Source organism: Sarcophilus harrisii, chromosome 1, assembly GCF_902635505.1.
Source record: "Sarcophilus harrisii chromosome 1, mSarHar1.11, whole genome shotgun sequence".
Lineage (NCBI taxonomy): Eukaryota > Metazoa > Chordata > Mammalia > Dasyuromorphia > Dasyuridae > Sarcophilus > Sarcophilus harrisii.
This window is the reverse complement of record NC_045426.1, coordinates 90,443,464-90,466,671: the sequence shown is the minus strand read 5'-3', so window position 1 is coordinate 90,466,671 and position 23,208 is coordinate 90,443,464. Positions and strand designations below refer to the sequence as shown.

Sequence of the window (23,208 nt, the reverse complement as noted above, 5' to 3'; positions counted from 1 at the left end):
ACCCCACCACATGTCTTCTTAGCAACTGAAATGCAACATTTTCAAAGTAGAACTCTGTATCTTTACCACCAAATCTGCTCTTTTTGACTTTTACTATTTCTACCTTTAGTACAACTATTCCCACTGCTGTCCTATTATTATAGATTACGTCTAAAATAGACCAGATTAGCAAGTTCAAGGTTTAGAATGAATTAAGCATTCATGAACCATGAACCAAAAATAGCTTTGCAGATTAAAATAACACATTTTTAAAATAGGATGGAAAATATTATTCTAAAAGATTATAATCAACATCACCAGTTTCTATGGCATTTCATATGTTAAATGTTTATAATGAGTGAATATTAGTATTAATCCTCACCCTTGTGACCAAATATCAGATAGCTATTTTCATTTTATAACTGGAGAAATTGAGGAACAAAAAGATGAAATGATTTACTTAGAGTCATCAATTTATTTTTGGGTGCTGTCCTCCCTTTCCTTGCCATTAGGACTAGAAATTGAGTTTTATATACTATTGTGACAATGAAAGATTTAAAAAAAAAAAAACCAATATCCAGGTACCTGTCACCATGTCTCTATCCTAAACTATCCTAGAATAGAATTATGCTATCTTGCTTCCTGCCTAAAAACTTAAGTTTTAGCCCCTATCTAAGAATGGTCCTCCTCCCTTTTCTGACAGGGCCTGAGCCATAACCCAAAAGCTGTAAAGGTAACTCCTCTCTCCCGGCTCTTTCTCTGAAATAAAGATAATAACAGCTGCAAAATGATAGACTAATTGCTTCCTCAGCTTCTGCATCCTGCTTGCAAACTCTAATTAGCTAAAAACCCTATATAAGTTCCCTGCCTCAATTCCTTGAGCTGAAGTACTTTGGACAAGAATCCCATGAACCGGCTAGTCTAAACTCTCCACTTTAAAGATTGAAAATGAATCTCTGTCTTGTCTCAGTTTCTCTGGTATTACATTATCAACACTAGAACTGAGACTAGAATCCAACAATCTTCCCCTTCCAAGTTTAGTACTCTGTTCTTGGGTAAAAATGAGTTTTGGAACAAAAAACTGCACCATTACTTCCCTCCATGGGGATTTGCCTACAACTCCATTTCTTCAGATGGTTAATGAGGTTACCTCTGAAGCCAAGAAAGGCACAACAGAATATTGTAATGTTGAAGAGGGCACTCTCCAGTCTGGTAAGGAGACACTGCTACGGAGAGAATCTGTCCTAAAGGATACTCATCTCGGATTTCCTCACAGAGATGAGAGCCAAGACCTAAGTGGGAAAAAAAAAAACTGAGTTACACATTTATAGAAAAACAGAAAAGGTGATTTGGGGAGTTTAGTCTCTGTATCCACCTCTATTGATATACAGATGCTGCCATCACAACGACATAGTAAGGAACTGGCCAATGGAAACCCAAACCTCGTGGGCATGTGCCCACACCCAAGACCTGTGAGGTGTTCAGTTTGCTGCAATCTCCAGGAGGGCTTTGGAGCCAGCTGCAGCTCTCCATGGTGGAAAAGGCTTTTTAGCCAGTTTCTGAGTCAAATGTGAGCGTGCTGCAGAAGGTCCCGGACCAAAAAACTGCCCACTGTGGAACAGGAATTCTAAAGGACTCAATGGAAAGAGTGGACAGAGCTGGATTTGGACATGGATGAAAGAGGGGACTGGACAGTTTTCACATAAATTGTTGTTGATTAATTATTATAGGGACAGGGAGAGATTCATTAAAACAAGGTGAAATCTGCAGTCAGATCTGAACAACTTAATCTGACTTCTGTGATATTTATAATCACATGATTTTTTTAATCATGTATTAAAGCAAAATTTTTTAAAGTAGGGTATCTATTCCAGAATCCACAGACCAGAACACCTCTTTATATATTCAGGAAATTTAATACTTAAGCACTGACTAAATCAAAGGTATATTCCAAATAGAAATGAATAAACAAACTTTTTTTAAATGTAGATATGTATATCAAATTGCTTATCATTTCAGAGAGGAGGGAAGGAGATGAGAGAGGGAAATGAGAGAGGAAAAGAATTTGGAATTCAAAATTTAAAAAATTAATATTAAAATTTTTCTTTGCAATATAATTGGGAAAATAAAATATTTTTATAAATATTTTAATGTAGGTATGATTTGTGGTATGAAAGAGCTAATTATAATTGATTATCTGGCTATAATAGTATAAGATTTGAAGGGCTTTGCATGATCCTTTTTAATTCTCACACTAACCCCATGAGAGATCTAGATCAAAAACTATTATCTCTATTTTAGAAATGAAAAATGTATGGCATAGGGATGTTAAATGACTTTTCTATGGTCACCTAGTACACGATAAGATGGCAATTTGAACCCAGGTCTTTTGACTCTAGATCCAAGACTTTTCTCACTTTATAATGCTGTTTGTGCAAAAGAGTGGTAGTCCATATTAAAAATGGGCAAGCAAGTCACAGAGGAATAATTCAGAATATATATGGGTGAATGTTTTTCTTTCTTCTTTTTTTTTAACTGATAGTAGAAAGTTAAAGATAGAGGTAACAAGAGTGCTACAAATGGAGCAAGAATATACGAAAAGAAACTCAAAACTTTTCTTGGGAACTAGCAGAAAGCAATTATAGATAACATTCTCTGTTAGTATAGCTATTGTTGGTGTCTATCCTTTCTTCTCAGAGAGGACCAAGACATCAGGAAAGTCATCCATTACTTGCAAATGAATTGGATTTAAGTGAGATAGGGCTGTGCAAAGTCACCTGTCTTATTTTCTCATCCATTTGGGCCCAGTAATCAGATATCAATCAGGATAACTGGAGATGGTACTGGTTGCAATGGGGACCTAAAGTGTTTTAACAAGTCTCAGTTTGACTCAGGCAACACCCAATCAGTGATAGGTAAGAAATAAGGCAACAGAAGCAAAAAAAAAAGTCAATCTGAAAAGGGAAAACCTAGAGGGTTTCTGAACAAAACAGAAACTATTGCTATTTACATTTATTGTGTGGCTATCAGGACCCAAAGACTAAGTCAAACTTGGTCCATGGGACCTAGTGTTGGCCAATCCATGACACCAGAATGATTTGGATTTATAGCATGGTCCTTAAGAAACAAATGTAGCGTAAACTCCAAGATATCTTGAGGTTTCAGTGATGGATGGATGGGATGGATGGATGGAAAGAAGGAAGGAAGAAAGGAGGGAAGAAAGAAAAGAAGGGAAGGGAAGGAGGGAAGGAGAGAGGGAGAGAAAAAGGAAAGGAGGGTAGGAGGGAAAGGCAGGAAGGAGAGAGGGAGGAAAAAAAAGATGAAAGGAAGAAAGCTATGTGGTCCAATTCAAAGTGAGCCTTGATGCCCCGTGAAACTACTAAAAGTTTTAAAGCACTAAAATAGCCCCCAAGGAAGGTTTATGGTATGTTATAAAGTTATATTATAATCTGTGCAATTACAATGATTAAACTTAACCCTGAAGACATGAGGAAATGCATTTCCCTCCTTTTGCAGAAGTGGCAGATTATTGATGTGAAATACTGCATATAATGTCAAACTGGGTCAGTGTGTAAATTCATTTTCCTAAACTGCTTTTTTCTCCCTCCTTTTATTCTTAGTTATAAGAGTTGGCTTGCTGGGTAGCAGTGTGAAGGAGTGATATGTTCAGAAACAAAGGAATGAAAAAAAATTAGCAAAAATTAATTTTTTAAAAAAGGAAGAAAGCAGTATTACAAACAAGAATTAAACAGCTTTAGAAGATGCAAATAGAACCTCAGTGATAACCCATCTTCATTTCTTGTCTGACATCTCTCTGATTACCCCCTTAGTATCTTCTCCTGACCCACTCATTGTGGGTAATATATTGCAACCCCATCATATACCTCTCCCATTTCCTCCTTGGCCCACTCAACCAGTAGCCACTACTAGAAGAACACTAAAGTGCACTAGTTGAACCTTAATATCATGCAAAACTTGAGGCTATTTAAAAATCACCATGTCATTTCCCAAAGGCAATCCAGTCCTTTCTCTGGGCCCATTTATTAGCAATCTGCAATGCTTACCATTCACCATCTGTAGCTCTAATGCCTCATTGTAGCATGGAAGTGACCCTGTATTCTTAAAGGCAAGGTCAAGAGGAAAGAAAGTTCTAAATCTATCTATTAAGATGGAACAACTTTGAATATAGTCCAGGTTTTCTCTGCTTTCCAAGGAATAACCTGGCTAAGCACAGAATACTCATTGTCAGTAGTCTGGTCGAATGATAATGAATTCTTCAGCCAGGAATTTGGCCACGACTGGAGATTTGTTTGGCAATGAATTCATAGTAGATCATGAGACAAAGCATAATGGAGTGGGGGAAATGTGATAATTTCTTTTGGGGGTGAAGCACACCTTGCAGACCTCTGACTGTTGAGATACCTTCATCCATCTAGTGTGAATTACACACTAGTTTACCTGAATTACAAAACCCAGTAGAAAAAGGGGAAAAAAGAAAAACAGGGGCAACAGGGGAAAAGCTAAATGAGTACTTTGTAAACCACAGTCTAAAAAACAATGTCAAGTTTAAAACATAAGGATGATAATCTAGCTAGATCCCTTCTCCTCTCCCATTACATACCTGCTCCTGTGCCCCCACTCAGGCTGTGGAAAAGCACGGTCCCACTGTAACAGTCTCGCAGTTCCACTTCCTTCCGAAGTCTCTCCATTGTCTTGTAGAGAAGGCTTTCTTCACTGTTCAAAGGCTTGTTGTAGCCTTGAAATAAACCATTTACAATGGCCAATATCAGAGGGATTGGGGTCCAAGACAAAATATTCTGGGGGCAATATCTTCCAAGCAATCCCATCTGAAAGCCTGTAGATTGTTCTACCATCATTGCCTCCCCATCAGTAATTTCCTTTCCCCTAAGACTTCACACTATTCTTCGCTCACACTTGCTTTGGGTCACCAGGAGAGAAGGCAGACACAGGGTCTAAGTCAGAAACCAGGATCCACTTTCATCTTTCTCTTCCAGAACTTTAGCAATGGAAGCATTCAGACCACCAAGGAGAAAGTGACAAATAAGGCCTTCCCATTCCATCCAAGAATGGAGGAAGAGAAGGAGAAGGGGAGGCAGAGACTGACCCTAACACAAGGTTTTAGTCCAGAAACTGAGCATGGAGAGATAAGTAAACCGAAAAAAACACTGAAGAAATACTAAATGTTAAGGAAAGTCCAAGAGGTAAGTCTAGAAGAAAAGAGTAACTCCACAGCAAATGCAAATAGAACTTCAGATAAAAGAATGGATTGGGACCCCCAAAATTCTACAGATCTCTGCAAGAAATTTTATTTTATTTTTTAAAATTTTTTTATTTTAATAGCCTTTTATTTACAGGTTATGTGTATGGGTAACTTTACAGCATTGACAATTGCCAAACCTCTTGTTCCAATTTTTCCTCTCCTCCCCACCCCCTCCCCCAGATGACAGGATGACCAGTAGATGTTAAATATATTAAAGTACAAATTACACAATAAGTATACATGACCAAACCGTTATTTTGTTGTACAAAAAAAATCTGACTCTGAAATATTGTACAATTAGCCTGTGAAGGAAATCCAAAATGCAGGTGGACAAAAATAGAGGGATTGGGAATTTAATGTAATGGTTCTTAGTCATCTCCCAGAGTTCTTTCACTAGGTGTAGCTGCTTCAGTTCATTACTGCTCCATTGGAACTGATATGGTTCATCTCATTACTGAGGATGGCCAGGTCCATCAGAATTGATCATCATATAGTATTGTTGTTGAAGTGTATAATGATCTCCTGGCCCTGCTCGTTTCACTCAGCATCAGTTCATGTAAGTCTTTCCAGGCCTTTCTGAAATCATCTTGTTGGTCATTTCTTATTGAACAATAATATTCCATAATATTTATATACAACAATTTATTCAGCCATTCTCCAATTGATGGGCATCCACTCAGTTTCCAATTTCTGGCCACTACAAAGAGGGCTGCCACAAACATTCATGCACATACAGATCCCTTTCCTTTCTTTATGATCTCTTTGATATATAAGCCCAGTAGTAACACTCTGCAAGAAATTTTAAAAGAGCCACAAAATAAAGTTTACACTCTCAAGGAAAAATTTGGAAAGGATATAAATAAATTAGAACAGGATGTATAAAACTTTACCAAAGTAGTGAACTCTCTTAAAGAAATTTTAAAATGAAGCAAAGAGAATTAAATGGTTCCATAAGACAAGACATATCAGAACAAAGTCAAAATATTAAAGAAAAAAATGGTAGATACTTTATACGCTCTTCATCAAAAAACTATAACAAGTGACCTGTTAAACAGAAAGACGAAATGATGTAAAACTCATGAGATCTCCTGAAAATCATGACAAAACAAAAAAAGTTAGATATCATATTTAAAGATATCATAAAAGAATGATGCCCAACCTATAGAACCAAAGGGCAAAGTAAAATAGAAAGAATCTACTGATCACAATCTGAAAACACCAGATTGAAAATTCCTGGGAACACCAAAGTCAAAATCCAGGGTTTTCCAGTAAAAAAACAAAACAACACATAGTGAAAGCAGCTAGAAAGAAAGAGTTAAAAAGACAAGGAACTACAGTCAGGATTATACTGCAATCACCATAAAGAGAAAATCTTGAAACATGATAGTCTAAAAAACAAAAAATAAAGTTTTATAAGAATAAGTTATGGTATAAATCTGAGTATAATGATCTTATAAGGGAAAAAATATATCTTAAACACAAACAAAGCAGAAATAAAGAGAAACCTAAAAAGATACAGACAAACAAGTGAAAGGAGATAAACTATGATAGATTGTTACTAAAAGGAGGAAAAGAGACAAGTATTCATTGTTACTGGGCATAGTGGTGTTTGCCTATGATCTCTACTAACAGGAAGAGCTGGGGCTGATGGATTACTTTAGTTGATAAATTTTAAACTACAGTGAAGTAAAGCCAATGATTTGTCTGACCTAAGTCTGGAGGGGGGCCAACAGGCTACCCAAGGAGAAATGAAATGACTCCTGTGAGAAACTGAGTAAGTTAAAATACCTATGCTGATTAAGAAAACAATCAGGCATTATCTGATTTCAAGCTTGGGTAAAATAGAAAATAAAAATCCATCCATCTCAACCCAGAGAAAAAACAACCCAGAATTTCACTATCTTCAAAGATCACAAAGAGAGCGAAGAAAGACAAACACAGACCTATACAGGATCTTGTTTTGTTTTGTTGGGTGTAAGAAAGAAAAGAAAAGGCACACACTAGAGAAGATGGGATCATGAGGAACAAACTTGAGATTTCTAATAATTGGAGCAATCAAAGAAAAGAATATTTAAACTATGGAAAAAGCAGTAGAAGGGAAGTGATCATCTTTTGAATCTCACTTTTGCCTGAGTGGACAAAGGAGGGTTGAAAATATACACGGAGATCATTGTAGAAATACATTAAATTCAACTGGAAAACAGGGAAAGAAGAGAGAAGAAAGATTTATTAGGGAATAGCCACAAATAAAACAATTTCAACTTTAGGAAATGGATTATAAAGAAATCATAATAAAAGGAGAGAAAGGAAATGATGAGGGGAAGGTTGGCTTTGTGAAGAAAAGGTGCAGAGGAGATGCTACAAAATATGGTGAAATTTAATAAAAATGTCACTGGTGTGTAACAAAGAAATGCTGTTATTTTATGAGTTGGTGGGTCCTAAGTCATCTGCAGATTCAGAGAAGTAAGTTGTCTAAAAATCATACCTTACTTCAGCAGTGGAAGCTAAATTAAACTTAAATTGTACAAATTCCAACAGAGTACTCTATCCCGTTCTATGCGGGATGTGGTAGAAATAACACTAGTGAGGGACTAGAAGACTTCGGTCTAAGTTCTGTCATTTACTAGCTAAGATTCCTTGAACCAAACCCTTTGCCTGTGAATCTGTTCCCTCAACTGCCAAAAAAAAAAAAAAAAAAAAAAAAAAAGGAAGTATTTGTCCAGTTTACTTTATAGTTTTCCCTTTTCCTATAAGGCTCAAAAGAGATAATGCCTGGGAAAGCACTTTTACAAATTATATTAATACAATTGAAAGGAGTTATTATTATTATTATTTGCACATGACTTCTCAGCATAAGGTTTAAAGTTTGGATACCCCTGTGAGGTTATCACTTCTAAATAGTAATAAAAGGGGAAACTAAAAAGTTACTCTTTCATACATTCTCAATAAAGGTTTCTTTCCCTTATCATCTGACAAGTTCCTCAGTCATTTCTATGCCCGTATATATAGATTACTAATCATTTCTCCACAGAGATCTAGAGACTTCTAGATTTGTATTCTGGAGTTACACACCACGGGCCCCTCAGCCTGAACCACATTCACTCACACGAAGAGACTTAACTTTCAGCCACTGGGAGGAAGGAGCTACCTAGGTGGTTCACCTCCCCCCCCCCCACCCCCCACACGCACGCACGCCCCTCCCCCGCCCCGGCTGTGGACCACAGCATCTTTCATTCAGCAACCACCTTTTCTGGTAACCAAAGACAAACGCAACAGCCGGGGCGGATGAGCAGCATCCAGCGCTCCCGAGAGCCGGACGTGTTTGGCTCCTTCTCCACGAGTGTGGGGAGGCCGGTGAATCCATCGCCATCTCAGCAGCTTTCCCAGTCAGGGTCTGCGTGTTTATCCCTCGTGTCCGAGCTTGGACAACTGACCTTTCTTTGAGGCAGTTCTCTCTGACCGGCCACGTCTGCTCTTGACAGCCACCTCCCCCGGGGCCTCAGGTGTGAGGGGCGGGGCTTTACTTTCAATGGCCCGCGGGAGATTTCCTTCCTGAATCCGGGAAGCATCACAAGTTCGGGCCATGTGCCCTGCTGACATTTTTTGGGAAGGCTGTAGCTCATGGTATAGTTTCTTTGCTTATGGAATAAATACCAAGAGACAATTATTCCTCTTTTTCCTACTGTTCTGAGAACACAAACTTTAGAAGAGGGAATATCTTAAAAGACCACCAAATCAAGCACCGTGAGAGGCAGTATAGAGGGGATCCCGGGGACCAGGTTTTAAATCCCAATTCTGCCACTTAGTAGTTATAGGACAACAGGAACTTATTTAATCTCTCTGAAACTCGGTTTCTCTATCTGTTAAATATGGATTATAATACTTATAATAAATACATCACGCAGTTGCAAGAAAAAATACTATCAACTTTAAAGTGTTCTACAAACAGCTTTATAATGTCTATGAATAGCTTTGTGTCATTCTAATTCCTTTGTGGGGGAGGGAAGGAAGGAATCTGTATCTCTCTTTTTCCCATCATGCCTCTAACTTTATTTCTCAAGGTTTTTTGTTTTTGTTTTTTGTTTTTTTGCTGAGGCAATTGGGGTTAAGTGACTTTCCCAGAGTCACACAACCAGTTAGTGTTAGGTGTCTGAGGATCAAGTTTGAACTCAGGTCCTCCTGACTTCAGGGTTGGTGCTCTATCCCCTACATCAACTAGCTGTCCCTCCTCAAGTTGTCTATTTTTAACCCCTTTCCCTTCATGTCTTAATACCTTTAGTGCCAGTAATATGGAGGAGATAATTAAAACCGTAAATGAATGAACTTTCTAAGGAAAAGAATGGAGTGAGCTTGAGGGCATACCCACATTATGAGGTAAGGAAGAGAATAGAAACTATCTAAGAAGAAAGAAAAGGAACAATTAGGGGGGGAAGAGGAGAGCCAGGAGAACCTGATATTCTTGAAATTAAAAAAAGGGGGGGCAGCTAGGTGGTGCAGTGGGTAGAGCACCAGTTCTGAAGTCAGGAGGACCTCAGTTCAACTCTGCTTTTGGACACTTAACACTTCCTAGCTGTGTGATCCTGGGCAAGTCACTTAATCCCCAATTGCCTCAGCAAACCCCGCCTCCCCCCCAAAACAAACCAAAACAAAATCTGGTATATCCAATAGGAGGTGGTGATGAACAATAATGATGAAAACTGCATAGAGGTTGGAAAAGAATCCAGTTAATAAAGGATCTGTGGATTTTCAAACTAAATTGCTGTTGATTTTTAGTTCAGTAATCTACTAGCAGAGATATTGATGGTGGGTTAATTATACAAGAAACTTAGTAGTGAAGGGAAGAAAAAGGTAGAATGGCAAAGTGTTGTTTTTTTTTTAATAGTCAAGGGATCACTTTTTTGTGATGTGTTATTTTTAGGCTTAGAACTGAGAATTTTTTGTAAATTTCTTGCTGAGCCCTGTGCCTTGTACCTCTTAGGTCATTAAATAAATGATGGCTGATTGATCAATTGATCTATACATCTAAAGAAGAATCTCTCTTGGAACAAAGTTCAGGAAGAAGCAAAAGGAAGGGCAAAGCAGATAGGACATGGGCAGGGATTAGTAGCCTACAAAAGTATAAGGAAGAGAAAATGAAAGAAAGGTTTAAAAAAAGGGGGAGGGGAAGGGAGAAAGTTTCCTCACGGTCTCAATCCTCAGTGAACTGGGGTCATGTGGCATGTGTAGAGAATCGGGATGCAGTTAGAGCTTGAGGTCAGCAGATAAAGTCGGGGTTGAGGGTGGGGAGAGAGATAAGGAGTCAATAAGAGTAAATCCTTTGTGAAGCAAGTGTAGTAAGAGACCAAAAGGGGTAAAGACCCAGGACCATTATCCACCTGGTGGCAATTAATTTAGAGTAGGTGAAATCAGCTTCATTCTATGTATGACTTTCTTCAAGGACCTTCACAGCAGCTTTACAGCATTAGCAGAAAAAATCGAAGGTGGATGTTCCCAAGGGTTACTCAGGTGAGGAATGGAAAATATTGTGGGAGATCAAGGAAAGTTAAGGAGTTTCTATCTGGTGGAGAGTAAATCTCACACACACACACACATACACACACACACACACACACACACACGCAGAGCAGGTGTCTGTTAATTTAATCAGCAGCAATTACGAATCTCCTATTGTGCAAAGTATTGAGGGGCAGGGTCATCCAAAGAAAAGGAATCATTCGAACAGCATTTCTTTAGCAATGTGCTAGATACTCTATTAGAGCAGTCTGGAATCAGGAAGACCTGAATTCAAGGCCAGCCTCAGGCTGTGTGATCCTGGGCAAGCCATTTAACCTCAGTTTCTCCATCTGAAAAAATGAGCTGAAGAAGTAAATGGCAAATCTCTCTAGTATCACAAAACAAAAACAAAACCCTCAAATGGGGTCACAGTCAGAAATGACTGAACGACCACAGTTACTTTACGAGGGGTTAGGAATACAAAGGCAAAAGTGATACTGATACGTAAAAATATTTATAAAATAAACATAAGATAAATATTTAGGACTAGCAGCTAGAGGAGCCAGGAAAGATTTGCTAGAAAGTAAGAGTTGAGAAAGTAAGGGATTTCTAGTTTTAAGGGAAATCAGGGGTGCTAAGAGATCTGGGTGAGAAATCCATTTGGGCAGTAGGAATGAGAAAGGACAGTGAAAGGGCAGGATCCCTGTTATTATCCCATCCACCTGCAGGTTATTTCCTTTGTGGGGTTAAAGCACTTTTAGACTGAATCAGAACTGACGGTGAACAAAGCCAGTGTTTCTTCTCAAATCAACCAAAGCCACTTGGGCCACGCCCAATTTGTATAAAAGACTGGCAATCTCAGAACAATAATGGATATACCAAAGATCTAGTGGCAGAGAGGAAGAAGTGGAATTAAACTAAGCAATCAAAGAGCTAGCAGTCGTGGAGCTACCAGCTAAAGCAGGGAGAGGAGTTAAAACTGATTTGTGGCAGAGCCTGGAGTTCTGATCTTCCAGCCTCACAGAGCAGAATAGGGTGGATGAATCCAGTGTCCAAATCTACTTAAGGACTGAGGTAAGTCCCAATAAAAGTCTCTTTCCCAGGGACCAGTATGTGCCAAAATGTTTGTGGCAGCCCTGTTTGTAGTGGCTAGAAGCTGGAAACTGAGTGGCTGCCCATCAATTGGAGAATGGTTGGGTAAATTGTGGTATATGAATGTTATGGAATATTATTGTTCTGTAAGAAATGACCAGCAAGATGAATACAGAGAAGCTTGAAGAGAATTACATGAACTGATGCTAAGTGAAATGAGCAGAACCAAGAGATCATTATATACGTCAACAACGATACTGTATGAAGATGTAATCTGATGGAAGCGGATTTCTTTGACAAAGAGACCTAATTCAGTTTCAATTGATCAATGATGGACAGAAGCAGCTACACCCAAAGGAAAAAAAAAAACACTGGGAAATGAATGTAAACTGTTTGCATTTTTGTTTTTCTTCCCAGGTTACTTCTACCTTCTGAATCCAATTCTCCCTGTGCAACAAGAAAACTGTTTGGAGCTGCACACATACATTGTATCTAGGATATACTAGGACATATTCAACATATATAGGACTGCTTGCCATCTAGGGGAGGGGGTGGAGGGTGGGAGGGAAAAATTGGAACAGAAGTGAGTGCAAGGGATAATGTTGTAAAAAAAATTACCCTGGCATGGATTCTGTCAATAAAAAGTTACTATAATAAAAAAAAATAAAAAAAAAAATAAAAGTCTCTTTCCCAAAGTCTCTCCAAAGATACTATAATATATACCTATGCAAATACTATCAACAGCCTGAATTTTCTTTCAACCTCAAAGATGTCAAGAATTAACTACAGGTAAATATAAATTTAAGTTATTCCAACCACTGTCTAAATCTTTGAAGTTTTTCTAATTGGGGACTCTGAGAGATTGTAATGGAACTCCTAACTTTTCATCTAAAATAAGCTCTCTAAAGTCACAGATCAGGGACCTAAGGGTTTCTAAGCTGTTCCTAGGCTTATAAGGAGCTAATATGATGTGCAAAGGCCCAGAGATGGGAGATAAGAGTATCTTATATGAGAAATAGTAAAAAATGAGTAATAAAAATAGAATACATGGTCCTTGTTCTCTGTAGTCAAGAACTAAGCAAGTTCTCACTATATACATAAATAAGTGTCAGAGAAGAAGTCTGATGGGGTGAACAGAGAGCCAACATTGGAGCCTCCAAGAACTTCCTCTCATAAACAGAAGCCTGTAAGCAAGACACTTAATCTCCAGCCTTTCTCTGTTTCTGAAACTCAACTCTCCAAGAAAGTGGGTTTTGGAAGGGGTCATGTAGCGACTGTTGAAAATATTAGATCAGCAATTCTGATGGACGTGGCCCTCTTCAACAATGAGATGAACCAAATCAGTTCCAATAGAGCAGTAATGAATTGAACCAGCTACACCCAGCAAAAGAACTCTGGGAGATGACTATGAACCACTACATAGAATTCCCAATCCTTCCATCTTTGTCCGCCTGCATTTTTTATTTCCTTCACAGGCTAATTGTACGCTATTTCAAAGTCCGATTCTTTTTGTACAGCAAAACAACTGCATGGACATGTATACATATATTGTATTTAACATATACTTTAACATATTTAACATGTATTGGTCAACCTGCCATCTGGGGGAGGTGGTGGGGGGAAGGAGGGGAAAAATTAGAAGAAAAGGTTTTGCAATTGTCAATGCTGAAAAATTACCCATGAATATATCTTGTAAATAAAAAGTTATAATAATAATTTTAAAAAGAAAATTAAAATAAGTATTAATAAAAAAAGAAAAAAAATTTAAATCAGATCTGGACAAAACAAACAAAAGTAAATGCTGAGTAATTAAGAGTCTTACCACAAGCCCAGTTCTTTCCTCTTCCCTGTTTTCCAACTATTAGATTAGATTCTCGGAATAAACTGAAAATTAAAAAAAAAAAAAAAAAAGCATTGCTGAAACTGAGAGGCTTGTCAGAAAGGCTGGACCATAATCTATATTGGGGAAACACCTAGTAATTAGCCACACAAGGAATTTGCTTGATTGCTTTAGTTATTATTCTGTAAAACTGCTTCTGGCTCTTAATTATGACTTTAATTTGTTACCCTTTCTAGGAAAGCATTACCCTCAAAGTCTGTATCACAAGTCAAAAGAGTAATTTAGCACCTGAGTCAGACAATGGGTATCCTTTTACAGGATTTTTTTCCAATTAATCGAATAAGAACTTGGGGCAAAAAGGATCATGGGACCATAGAGGTAAAACTGAAAGGATCCTCCCTCTGAGGACTTCTAAACCCAACTGTTCATTTTACAAATGAGGAAATGAGACCCAGAAAGATTAAGTGATTTATTTATTTGTCCAAAGTCACACAGATAGGGTCACCTGGAGTTTGAACTAAATCCATTGTCTTTATTACTATGTTATGGAATAAAAACACAATCATAACAATAGACCTGTGGCATTTGCCATGGTTTACAGATTTGGGTTTGCAAGGTTCAGATCCAAAGCTCTAAACTGAAAATAACCTTTAAACTGGGTAAATAGACCCTATGGATTTGGAAAGCCTGGAATATATAGTCATGTGGTCCTAAATGTAGACTTCCTTTATAAATATAGTATAGTAAGATTCAGAGGAAAAGATCACTTAGAATTCAGCTACATCGCTCAGCTTTTTCATGAGATTCATCAGTTACTATACCCTGTGATTGATGAATGATTGTGATTGATAATTTTTTTAAGAGAACACTGGAATTAGGAGATATGGGTTCAAGCCCCATATTGAAATTGAAGGCAGACAGGTTGGACTCATTTGTCCAAGTCTACACAATGGACAAATGAGTCCAACCTGTCTGCCTTCAATTTCTCCTCATTTATAAAAAGAAGGGTTATCCTTAATAACCCTTTAGGGTCTTGGCTTCATCAATGGAAATGACACTAAAGAAGATATAATATTGTCTATTTTGATGACATATTCTACTAAGAATTTCTGAGTATCCTACTTGCACCTGAAGCTTTCTATATATGTTGTTTTCCCCTATTAGAATATGAATTCTTTGGGAATAGGAATTATCTTGCTTTTCTATTTATATTGTTCAGTGCCAAGCCCTTTGAATAAAAATTTAAGTAATTTTTCATTCATTCACTGTGATTCTAGATTTCTATATTTTAATTGCCTAATCTTAGGAAAATCAACTCTGTTTCTTAATTTTTTCAACTATAGAAAAGTATTCCTTCTTCACAGTGTTAGGATCAAATAAAATAATGATGAGAACATACTTATGCATTCAATTATCCTTTACTGAAATGATAAACATAATTATTTAGTAAGATGGTTAGTCTTGGGAAACCATTAACCATATACACTTTAGTGCAAAACTTAAATAAATAAAATGACTAGGTGATTGAAATACTTTGGACAGCAAAAAAAACTAAATGCTTAGGATTTAAGTCTCTGCTGACTTCCAGTGGTGATTATTTACAATCTTAGCATCAACTTGATTTACCTACTTACGTCAACTTCTCAGAGAGTTTTACTTTTGTATCTATGATCTACTCTACCTTTTTTTAATTTTATTATATATGGTACTAAAAGATTTATATCTGGAAAGAAACTTCAGAGTTCATTCAGCCTAACATCTTGATTTTATAGATGGGAAAGTGTTATGGGCCAGAACTCTGAACTGAAACAAAGGGTTCTTACAAGGTGCTAAGTCAGTGGAATTGATAGAGACAATGCTTATTTAGCATGATGCTTAACAGTTCTCTAGTTCAGTACATGTACTTAGTATGTATTATAGTTCTACAAGATTCACACCTTTGATAAGAGACCATATAACCTCAGACAAGCTCAGCCAGAATCAGAACTAGGGAAGACTGTGGTGGCAGTCCTCCTGCCTCCCTCACAGAAACCAAGACACCTTCAGGAGGACCTCAAGAAGCTGGCAGAGGTAGAAAACACAAAGGACTGGCGGCAGGAGCTCAAGTTCTCGGAACCAAGGAGAGAGCTAGGCCTCTAAGAAAGCTAATGGGGCCCAAGGAAAGGAGACAAGACTTTGAAGGAGACAATAAAGGATTTGGACTTTAACACCTGGCTGCACTTGTGGTGATTAGTGAACTGAAACGAAGGCTGCTCCCAGAGACCCCAAGAAAACTGAACAAGAGAACATTACAAGGAAGCTGAGGCTCAGAAAGATTAAATGAAAAGATCATCCTGAGTGTAAGCAATGAAAGTAGGATTTAAAGATATCTTCTGGCTCCAAATTCACTGCATTACTCTCTAAACCACAGTTGCCGTGTCTTGGCAGAAAAAGAGATGGACTCAAGATTTTTCAGCCTAGAAGTCTTTTTGACAATCATGAAAAGGTTTTTTTCCCCCTATAGTTGTTACCATATTAATTTTAACAGTTTTGAAGTTATATCTTATATTTATTAATTTGAACTAAATATTTCACCAATAAATTTATTCACTATAACTAACCACCACAAATTCCTTTCAGTTTTTAGACGGATTTCAGATATGCACTGTGTTTTTAAAAAGAGATTTACAATTAAGTGATTTTTTTTCACAAGTCCTCACATCAAAACATTGAACAGAGTATAAAATCAAATTTTCAGTAATCAACCTCAAAACACAAAAATAGCCATTTCCAAATTAGTATGAATCAAAGAATCTCAGACCCTACCACATTCACTTGGGACAGGGGTTCTTAACTTTTTTGTACGTCAGGGGCCCCTTTGGCAGTCTGGTAAAGCCTATAGACCCTTCTCAAAATAATGCATAAATAAAATGCCTGAAATAAGATTACAAAAGAAATCTATTATAATGAAAGTTCATAGACTCCTTCAGAGTCAACATATACCACATTAAGAAAACTTGATCTAACACAACTTATCTCTAAGAATATCCCAGAATTGAGAATAAGCAAAAAATAGAATAATTCCTGAATAAGTTGTCATCCAAAATATATGAAACCCTTTTGATACAGGCCAATTTATTTTTAGATGGGTCTAACAGTTAAGTCTTTGTTTATATCAAACAAAAATCTGCTTCCCCTATTTGTAATTCACTTCTCTTCACCCTTCTATGTTACTTTTGAGTCAAAAAAAAATCTAATCAAGACAACCTGGCAGCTCTTCAAGTACTTAAAAATATCTAATATATCTCAAGTTTTCTCTTTTCCAAGCTTTAGTTCATTTAAAAGGCATAATTTCTAGTTTCCCTCACTCCTCATCCTCCCAATCTTTGTCACCTACCTTTGGATATATAACAACTAGCTTCCCTTTCTAAAATATGGTAACTAGAACTGAATACAAAACTTCTGATGTCTGACCAGGGCCAAAGTATATCAAAATAATTACGACTTTCATTTTTTGATAATATCAATTAAATCTGACCATATTCATTTTTCTAATTGTCACAGCATAGTAATGGTTTGTATAAAGATATTGTCTAGACACACCAGTCTGTGCCCAGCCCCACCCCATTTGCCACCATCCTCTGTTTATTCAACACCATATTCTTGACCCTACTGTCAAAACTCAACATTGATTTCTACTAAATTCTTTCATGTTTATTCACTCCAACATTCTTGCCTCTACAACCTTGCTTTCGTCAGTATGTTGAATAGAACAAGCACAGAGAAATAAATGGAGCAATGCATTGGAGACCTTCCTTCAGAATGACCTGGACTGCCGTTTTGACATGGGAGTCAGAAGATATCTGAATTTTAGTACTGGCTGTGACCTTTGTTAGATGTGTCTCCATGGACAAGTCATTTAAGTCTCTGAGCTTCAGGGTTCTCATCTGCAAAATTAGAAAATAATGTTTGCAATATTTCCCCTGTGGGACTGTGTGAGGAAAATATTTTGCACTATATATATGTGATTATCATCAACATCATCATCATTACTTAAGGTCCAGTTCAGTTTTGAATCTAATAGTCCATATTTCTCCATCTTGTCTGCATGTATTTTTCAAGGGACTGTGTCAAATGCTTTGCTGAATTCTAGCTATATGTTAGGGATCTATAGCATTCCCCAGATAAATCAATTTCTCAAGTTAGAACAAATTTATCCAAAGGAATTTTTCTCATATTTAGCAAAATCACTTCAGTCTCAAGTTCTCATAAGTATATGGAGCTTCTTAGTATTTTGGCATCCTGTGCAACTATTGTCTGTGTTTTTCCATAGAAAATCCACTTAACATTCTAGAAGCTTTCCTCTATTTCTTTTAAAATCTCAGGGTTACAAATGCACCACTTGGGTTGTCCAAATTGATTTTTTTTGTTCTTAAATATATCACCAGCTCATGTCCATTTCTATCCATACATGTATTCAATCAAGGATGAAATGAAGATAAACTCAATTAGAGGGATATCATTCCAAAGGTTTGGAAATCACTTTTAAAAAAACAAGTTCTCAGTGATTCCTTCTTCTTTTATATCTTTGTCATTTTGAATACAGACCACTCCCAAAATGGACTTTGTTTAGTAACAAAGAATATTAAGCAAAAAACTAACACCCCCCCCCCCCACAGTTGCTCTAACTGCCACATATGCGAATCAGGTTCCTCAGAGGAGGACTGGTGGTTGGGTCCCTTACCCTTTATTCACTTGTTTCTGCATTTTCTTTATCACTTTGGATTCACTGTCCACACAGACGGCACTGAGCTTTCCATCTCGAGAACAAAAGGGGTTCCTGAAAGAAAAACAAGCTCTGGGTGAAAAGGAGGTGTTTCTGCACCCTCCCAGCTTGATGTGACTTCAGAATGTGGTTACTCCTTTTACAATTTCATTTGGTTATTTTTGGTTTTAGATTGCCTTTTTTGAAAACAAAAGTTTTATTGGTACTTCTTGGGTTTTTTATACCTTACTCTTTTCTGAAACTATCTTTCTCCAACCTTTTAAATCTCCCTTGAAGCAAAGAAAAAGTTAAGCTGCACCCCTCCATTTTTATACAGTCCCAATAATTAGGAAGTTTTTTTCTTATATCAGGCTGAAATCTTCCTTTCTGTAATTTCTTCCTGCTCTTCCTAGATTTGTATTCTTGATAAGCACTCCCTTCTCACCCCCTGGAATCTTTCTTTGCTTTGATCAAATGTCTCTTTCTATAGAAGACCTTTCTTTATCCCCTTAATTGTTAGCACCAAAAAACCCCACTTTAGTCTATTTTGTATTTACATATTTTAGCTTGTGGTAAGTGCTTAACAAATACCTATTTTGTTAAATTGAATTGAATCCTAAGTTTGATGTCACTTATCACCTATCTGGCTGCTAAAGCCCCCTGCTACCAGAATGATGTAAAAAAGGACTCTAGCAGAAGAAAATGCTATATAAAGGTGCTGAAATTGTGTGCTAACACATAGTAGCTGTTTAATAGATGTTTATTGACTGACTATATCTTCTTTTTTATATGAAAATGTCCTTAGATCCTTTTCTAAGAAAATGGAATTTGGCCAAATGTAGTAGCATGTCTTTGGAATCTCTAAGAAGCTGAACTTTCAGCTGCAGAAGGACTAAAACTGCCAGGCTGTCACAGTGGATAGGGAGGCCCCAGGAGTGGAGGGCTACCTTAAAAAGGGGAAACTGACCTAGGTAAAAAAAAATTAGAGCAGGTAAAAGCTTCTGTGCCTAACAATAATATCATAGTATAGCCTATAAATTGGCAAACCTTGTTGGGTGAGATAGGGAGACCCAATCTAAAAAAGACAAGGAAGGCAGGAATTGGAAACCAAAAAATAAGATATGTCCAATGAAGTATCTTATATGTAGGCATAAATGCCTACAGTCCTGAAAAGACAAAATTATTATTTAATTAAAAAAACTTTTCAATTTAACTTAATTTAATTTTCAGTTCTCAAATCTCTCTCTCTATCCCTTCCTTACTCCTTGAGAAAGCAAAAAATACAGAACTCATTACACATAGATGTCATGAAAAACATATTTTCACATTCGGCATGTTCTGGAAAAAGGAAAAAAAAAAGAAAAAGAAAAAATATGCTTCAATCTGCTCTTTGAACCCCTCTCTATCTGGAAGTGGAGAGTATTTTTCATCTTGAATCCAAGAACAGAATTACTTGATGGAATCGGAAACATACTCAGTTATTAAAGGTTTCTTAATTATGGTTTCCAAAAGAATTGTATTTTGACAATTTGTGGCTATTAGCTGTCTTAGGATTCTAATTAGTAAGTGGCTGGTTTGTTCATTACACACAAAGAACTAAAGTTAAAACTCCATTATAGAAGTTGATGCTTTTCTAAAGCGTTCTCCAACTGTCAATCCATGATAGGTTTATAAATTCCAAGTTAAGAATTCCTATTGGTTTTATACACACACACACACACACACACACACTTCAACATAATTGGCTTCCTTTTGTAATCTTATGTATTTTACTTTATGTGCTTAGCATAATTCTGGGAAGGGGTTCCCATGTGCTGTACAAGATTCTCAAAATAGCCCATGATACAAAACTGGTTGACAATGAAGTGGATATGAAAAATGAATTAAGTGAGGTGTGATGAAGGAAAAAACCAATAATGAAAATGTTAGATCATTACTTGGATATTCAAAGCTAATGATTATATATGAGGAAAAATCTGAAATTTCACTAGAAAACCCTTAATGGAAATCAGGCCTGGACTGATGGGAAAATAGAGCTATCCTATACCTGTTAGCCAGGTACACAGGTACATAAACTGAAGGAATAGACTAGAGTTGTTTCAGGCAGTATTAAAACCATATTACCTATCTATTTTTCCACAGGACCCATCCACAAGGCCTAAGATGTGCCACAGCTCCTGAGCTATCTGGTTGCCACATTGTCCAACTTGAAGCCAAACTGTAGACATCTCCCTGGGGAGGAAAATGAAATGACAGTAAGAATTCAAAATACAATATATAGAATCCAATCACAAGCCAAAATAATCCTGTGCAAAGGCCCCCAAAATGGAAGGTGGGAAGGCTGTCATCTTCTGTATTCACCCATCACTACCTCTGTGACCTTGCACAAGTCACTTAAAGGCTTAGGCCTCTATTCAAAAGGTCAAATAATAGGCTATAGAATGACTAAACTCTGCAAAGGTGCAGAATTAATTAAAAGAAGGTATGAGAATCAAATTCTGTTTGGCCATGTGGAAAAGTTAATGTGTCAAGAATTTTATGTCTTGTTGACAATTTTTAACATTCATTTTCTTTTTTAAAATTTATTTTTGTTTTTTTTATTATAGCTTTTTATTTACAAGTTATATGCATGGGTAATTTTATAGCATTGACAGTTGCCAAACTTTTTGTTCCAATTTTTCCCCTCCTTCCCCATCCCCTCCCCCCAATGGCAAGTTGATCAATACATGTTAAATATGTTAAAGTATAAATTAAATACAAAATAAGTATACATGTCCAAACAGTTATTTTGCTGTACAAAAAGAATCGGACTGTGAAATAGTGTACAATTAGCCTGTGAAGGAAATAAAAAATGCAGGCGGACAAAAATAGAGGGATTGGGAATTCTCTGTAATGGTTCTTAGTCATCTCCTAGAGTTCTTTTGCTGGACCTAGCTGGTTCAATTCATTCCTGCTCCACTGGAACTGATTTAATTCATCTCATTGCTGAAGATGGCCAGGTCCATCAGAATTGATTATCATATGGTATTGTTGTTGAAGTATATAATGATCTCCTGGTCCTGCTCATTTCACTCAGGATCAGTTCATGTAAGTCTCTCCAGGCCTTTCTGAGATACTCCTGCTGGTCATTTCTTACTGAACAATAATATTCCATAATATTCATATACCATAATTTATTCAGCCATTCTCCAATTGATGGGCATCCACTCAGTTTCCAGTTTCTGGCCACTACAAAAAGGGCTGCCACAAACATTTTGGCACATACAGATCCTTCTTTAAATCCCTTTAAATTCTTTAAGATCCCTTCTTTAAAATTTCTTTGGGATATAAGCCCAATAGTAGCACTGCTGGGTCAAAGAGTATGCACAGTTTGATAACTTTTTGAACATAGTTCCAATTGCTCTCCAGAATGGCTGGATGTATTCACAATTCCACCAACAATGTATTAGTGTCCCTGTTTTCCCACATCCCCTCCAACATTCCACATTATCTTTCCCTGTCATTCTAGCCAATCTGACAGGTGTGTAGTGGTATCTCAGAGTTGTCTTAATTTGCATTTCTCTGATTAATAATGACTTGGAGCATCTTTTCATATGGCTAGAAATAGTTTCAATTTCTTCAGCTGAGAATTGTCTGTTCATATCCTTTGACCATTTATCAATTGGAGAATGGCTTGATTTCTTATAAATTAGAGTCAATTCTCTATATGTTTTGGAAATGAGGCCTTTATCAGAACCTTTGACTGTAAAAATGTTTTCCCAATTTATTATTTCCCTTCTAATCTTGTCTGCATTAGTTTTGTTTGTACAAAAACTTTTCAATTTGATGTAATCAAAATTTTCTATTTTGTGATCAGTAATGATCTCTAGTTCTTCTTTGGTCATAAATTCCTTCCTCTTCCACAGGTCTGAAAGGTAAACTATCCTATGCTCTTTCAATTTATTTGTAATCTCATTCTTTATGCCTAGGTCATGAACACATTTTGATCTTATCTTGGTGTACAGTGTTAAGTGTGAGTCAATTCTGCCATACTAGTTTCCAATTTTCCCAGCAATTTTTGTCAAACAGTGAGTTCTTATCCCAAAAGCTGGGGTCTCTGGGTTTGTCAAACACTAGAGTATTAAAGTTATTGACTGTTTTGTCCTTTAAACCTAACCTATTCCACTGATCAAGTAGTCTATTTCTTAGCCAATACCAAATGGTTTTAGTAACCGCTGCTTTATAATATAATTTTAGATGTGGTACAACTAGGCCACCTTCATTTGATTTTTTTTCATTAATTCCCTTGAAATTCTTGACTTTTTGTTTTTCCATATGAACTTTGTTGTTATTTTTTCTAGGTCATTAAAATAGTTTTTTGGGAGTCTGATTGGTATAGCACTAAATAAATAGATTAGTTTAGGTAATATTGTCATCTTTATTATATTTGCTTGCCCTATCTAAGAGCATTTAATATTTTTCCAATTAGTTAAATCAGACTTAATTTGTGTGGAAAGTGTTTTGTAATTTTGCTCATAAGGTTTCTGATTTTCCCTTGGCAGATAGATTCCTAAGTATTTTATACTATCAGTAGTTACTTTAAATGGAATTTCTCTTTGTAACTAACTGTTGGACTTTGTTAGTGTTAACATTCATTTTCTTAAAAAATTTGAGTTCCTACATTCAAAGGGCACTCAAACTGTGTATACTATTTATTTGATCTAGCAATACCACATGCAGATTTGTTTGCTAAAGACATTGCAAAAAAAGGAAAGGGATTTACATGTCCAAGAATATATA

At 36.7% G+C, this 23,208-nt stretch overlaps 1 protein-coding gene across 4 annotated transcripts in view; it reads right to left on the bottom strand.

The window, feature by feature from the left end:
- The window catches only part of LOC100931380 (tubulin delta chain-like), an 82,127-nt gene that overhangs the window by 15,064 nt on the left and 43,855 nt on the right, over positions 1-23,208 (bottom strand). For all 4 annotated transcript variants that reach the window (XM_031960708.1, XM_012543432.3, XM_031960694.1 and 1 more), the window contains exons 2-6: positions 20,554-20,661; positions 18,409-18,504; positions 13,668-13,729; positions 4,601-4,735; positions 1,130-1,271 (exon numbers count right to left, since the gene is read on the bottom strand). In XM_031960708.1, coding sequence (XP_031816568.1) covers positions 1,130-1,271; positions 4,601-4,735; positions 13,668-13,729; positions 18,409-18,504; positions 20,554-20,657 — 539 coding nt within the window. In that variant the 5' untranslated portion in view covers positions 20,658-20,661. The remainder of the gene's footprint in view (positions 1-1,129; positions 1,272-4,600; positions 4,736-13,667; positions 13,730-18,408; positions 18,505-20,553; positions 20,662-23,208) is intronic.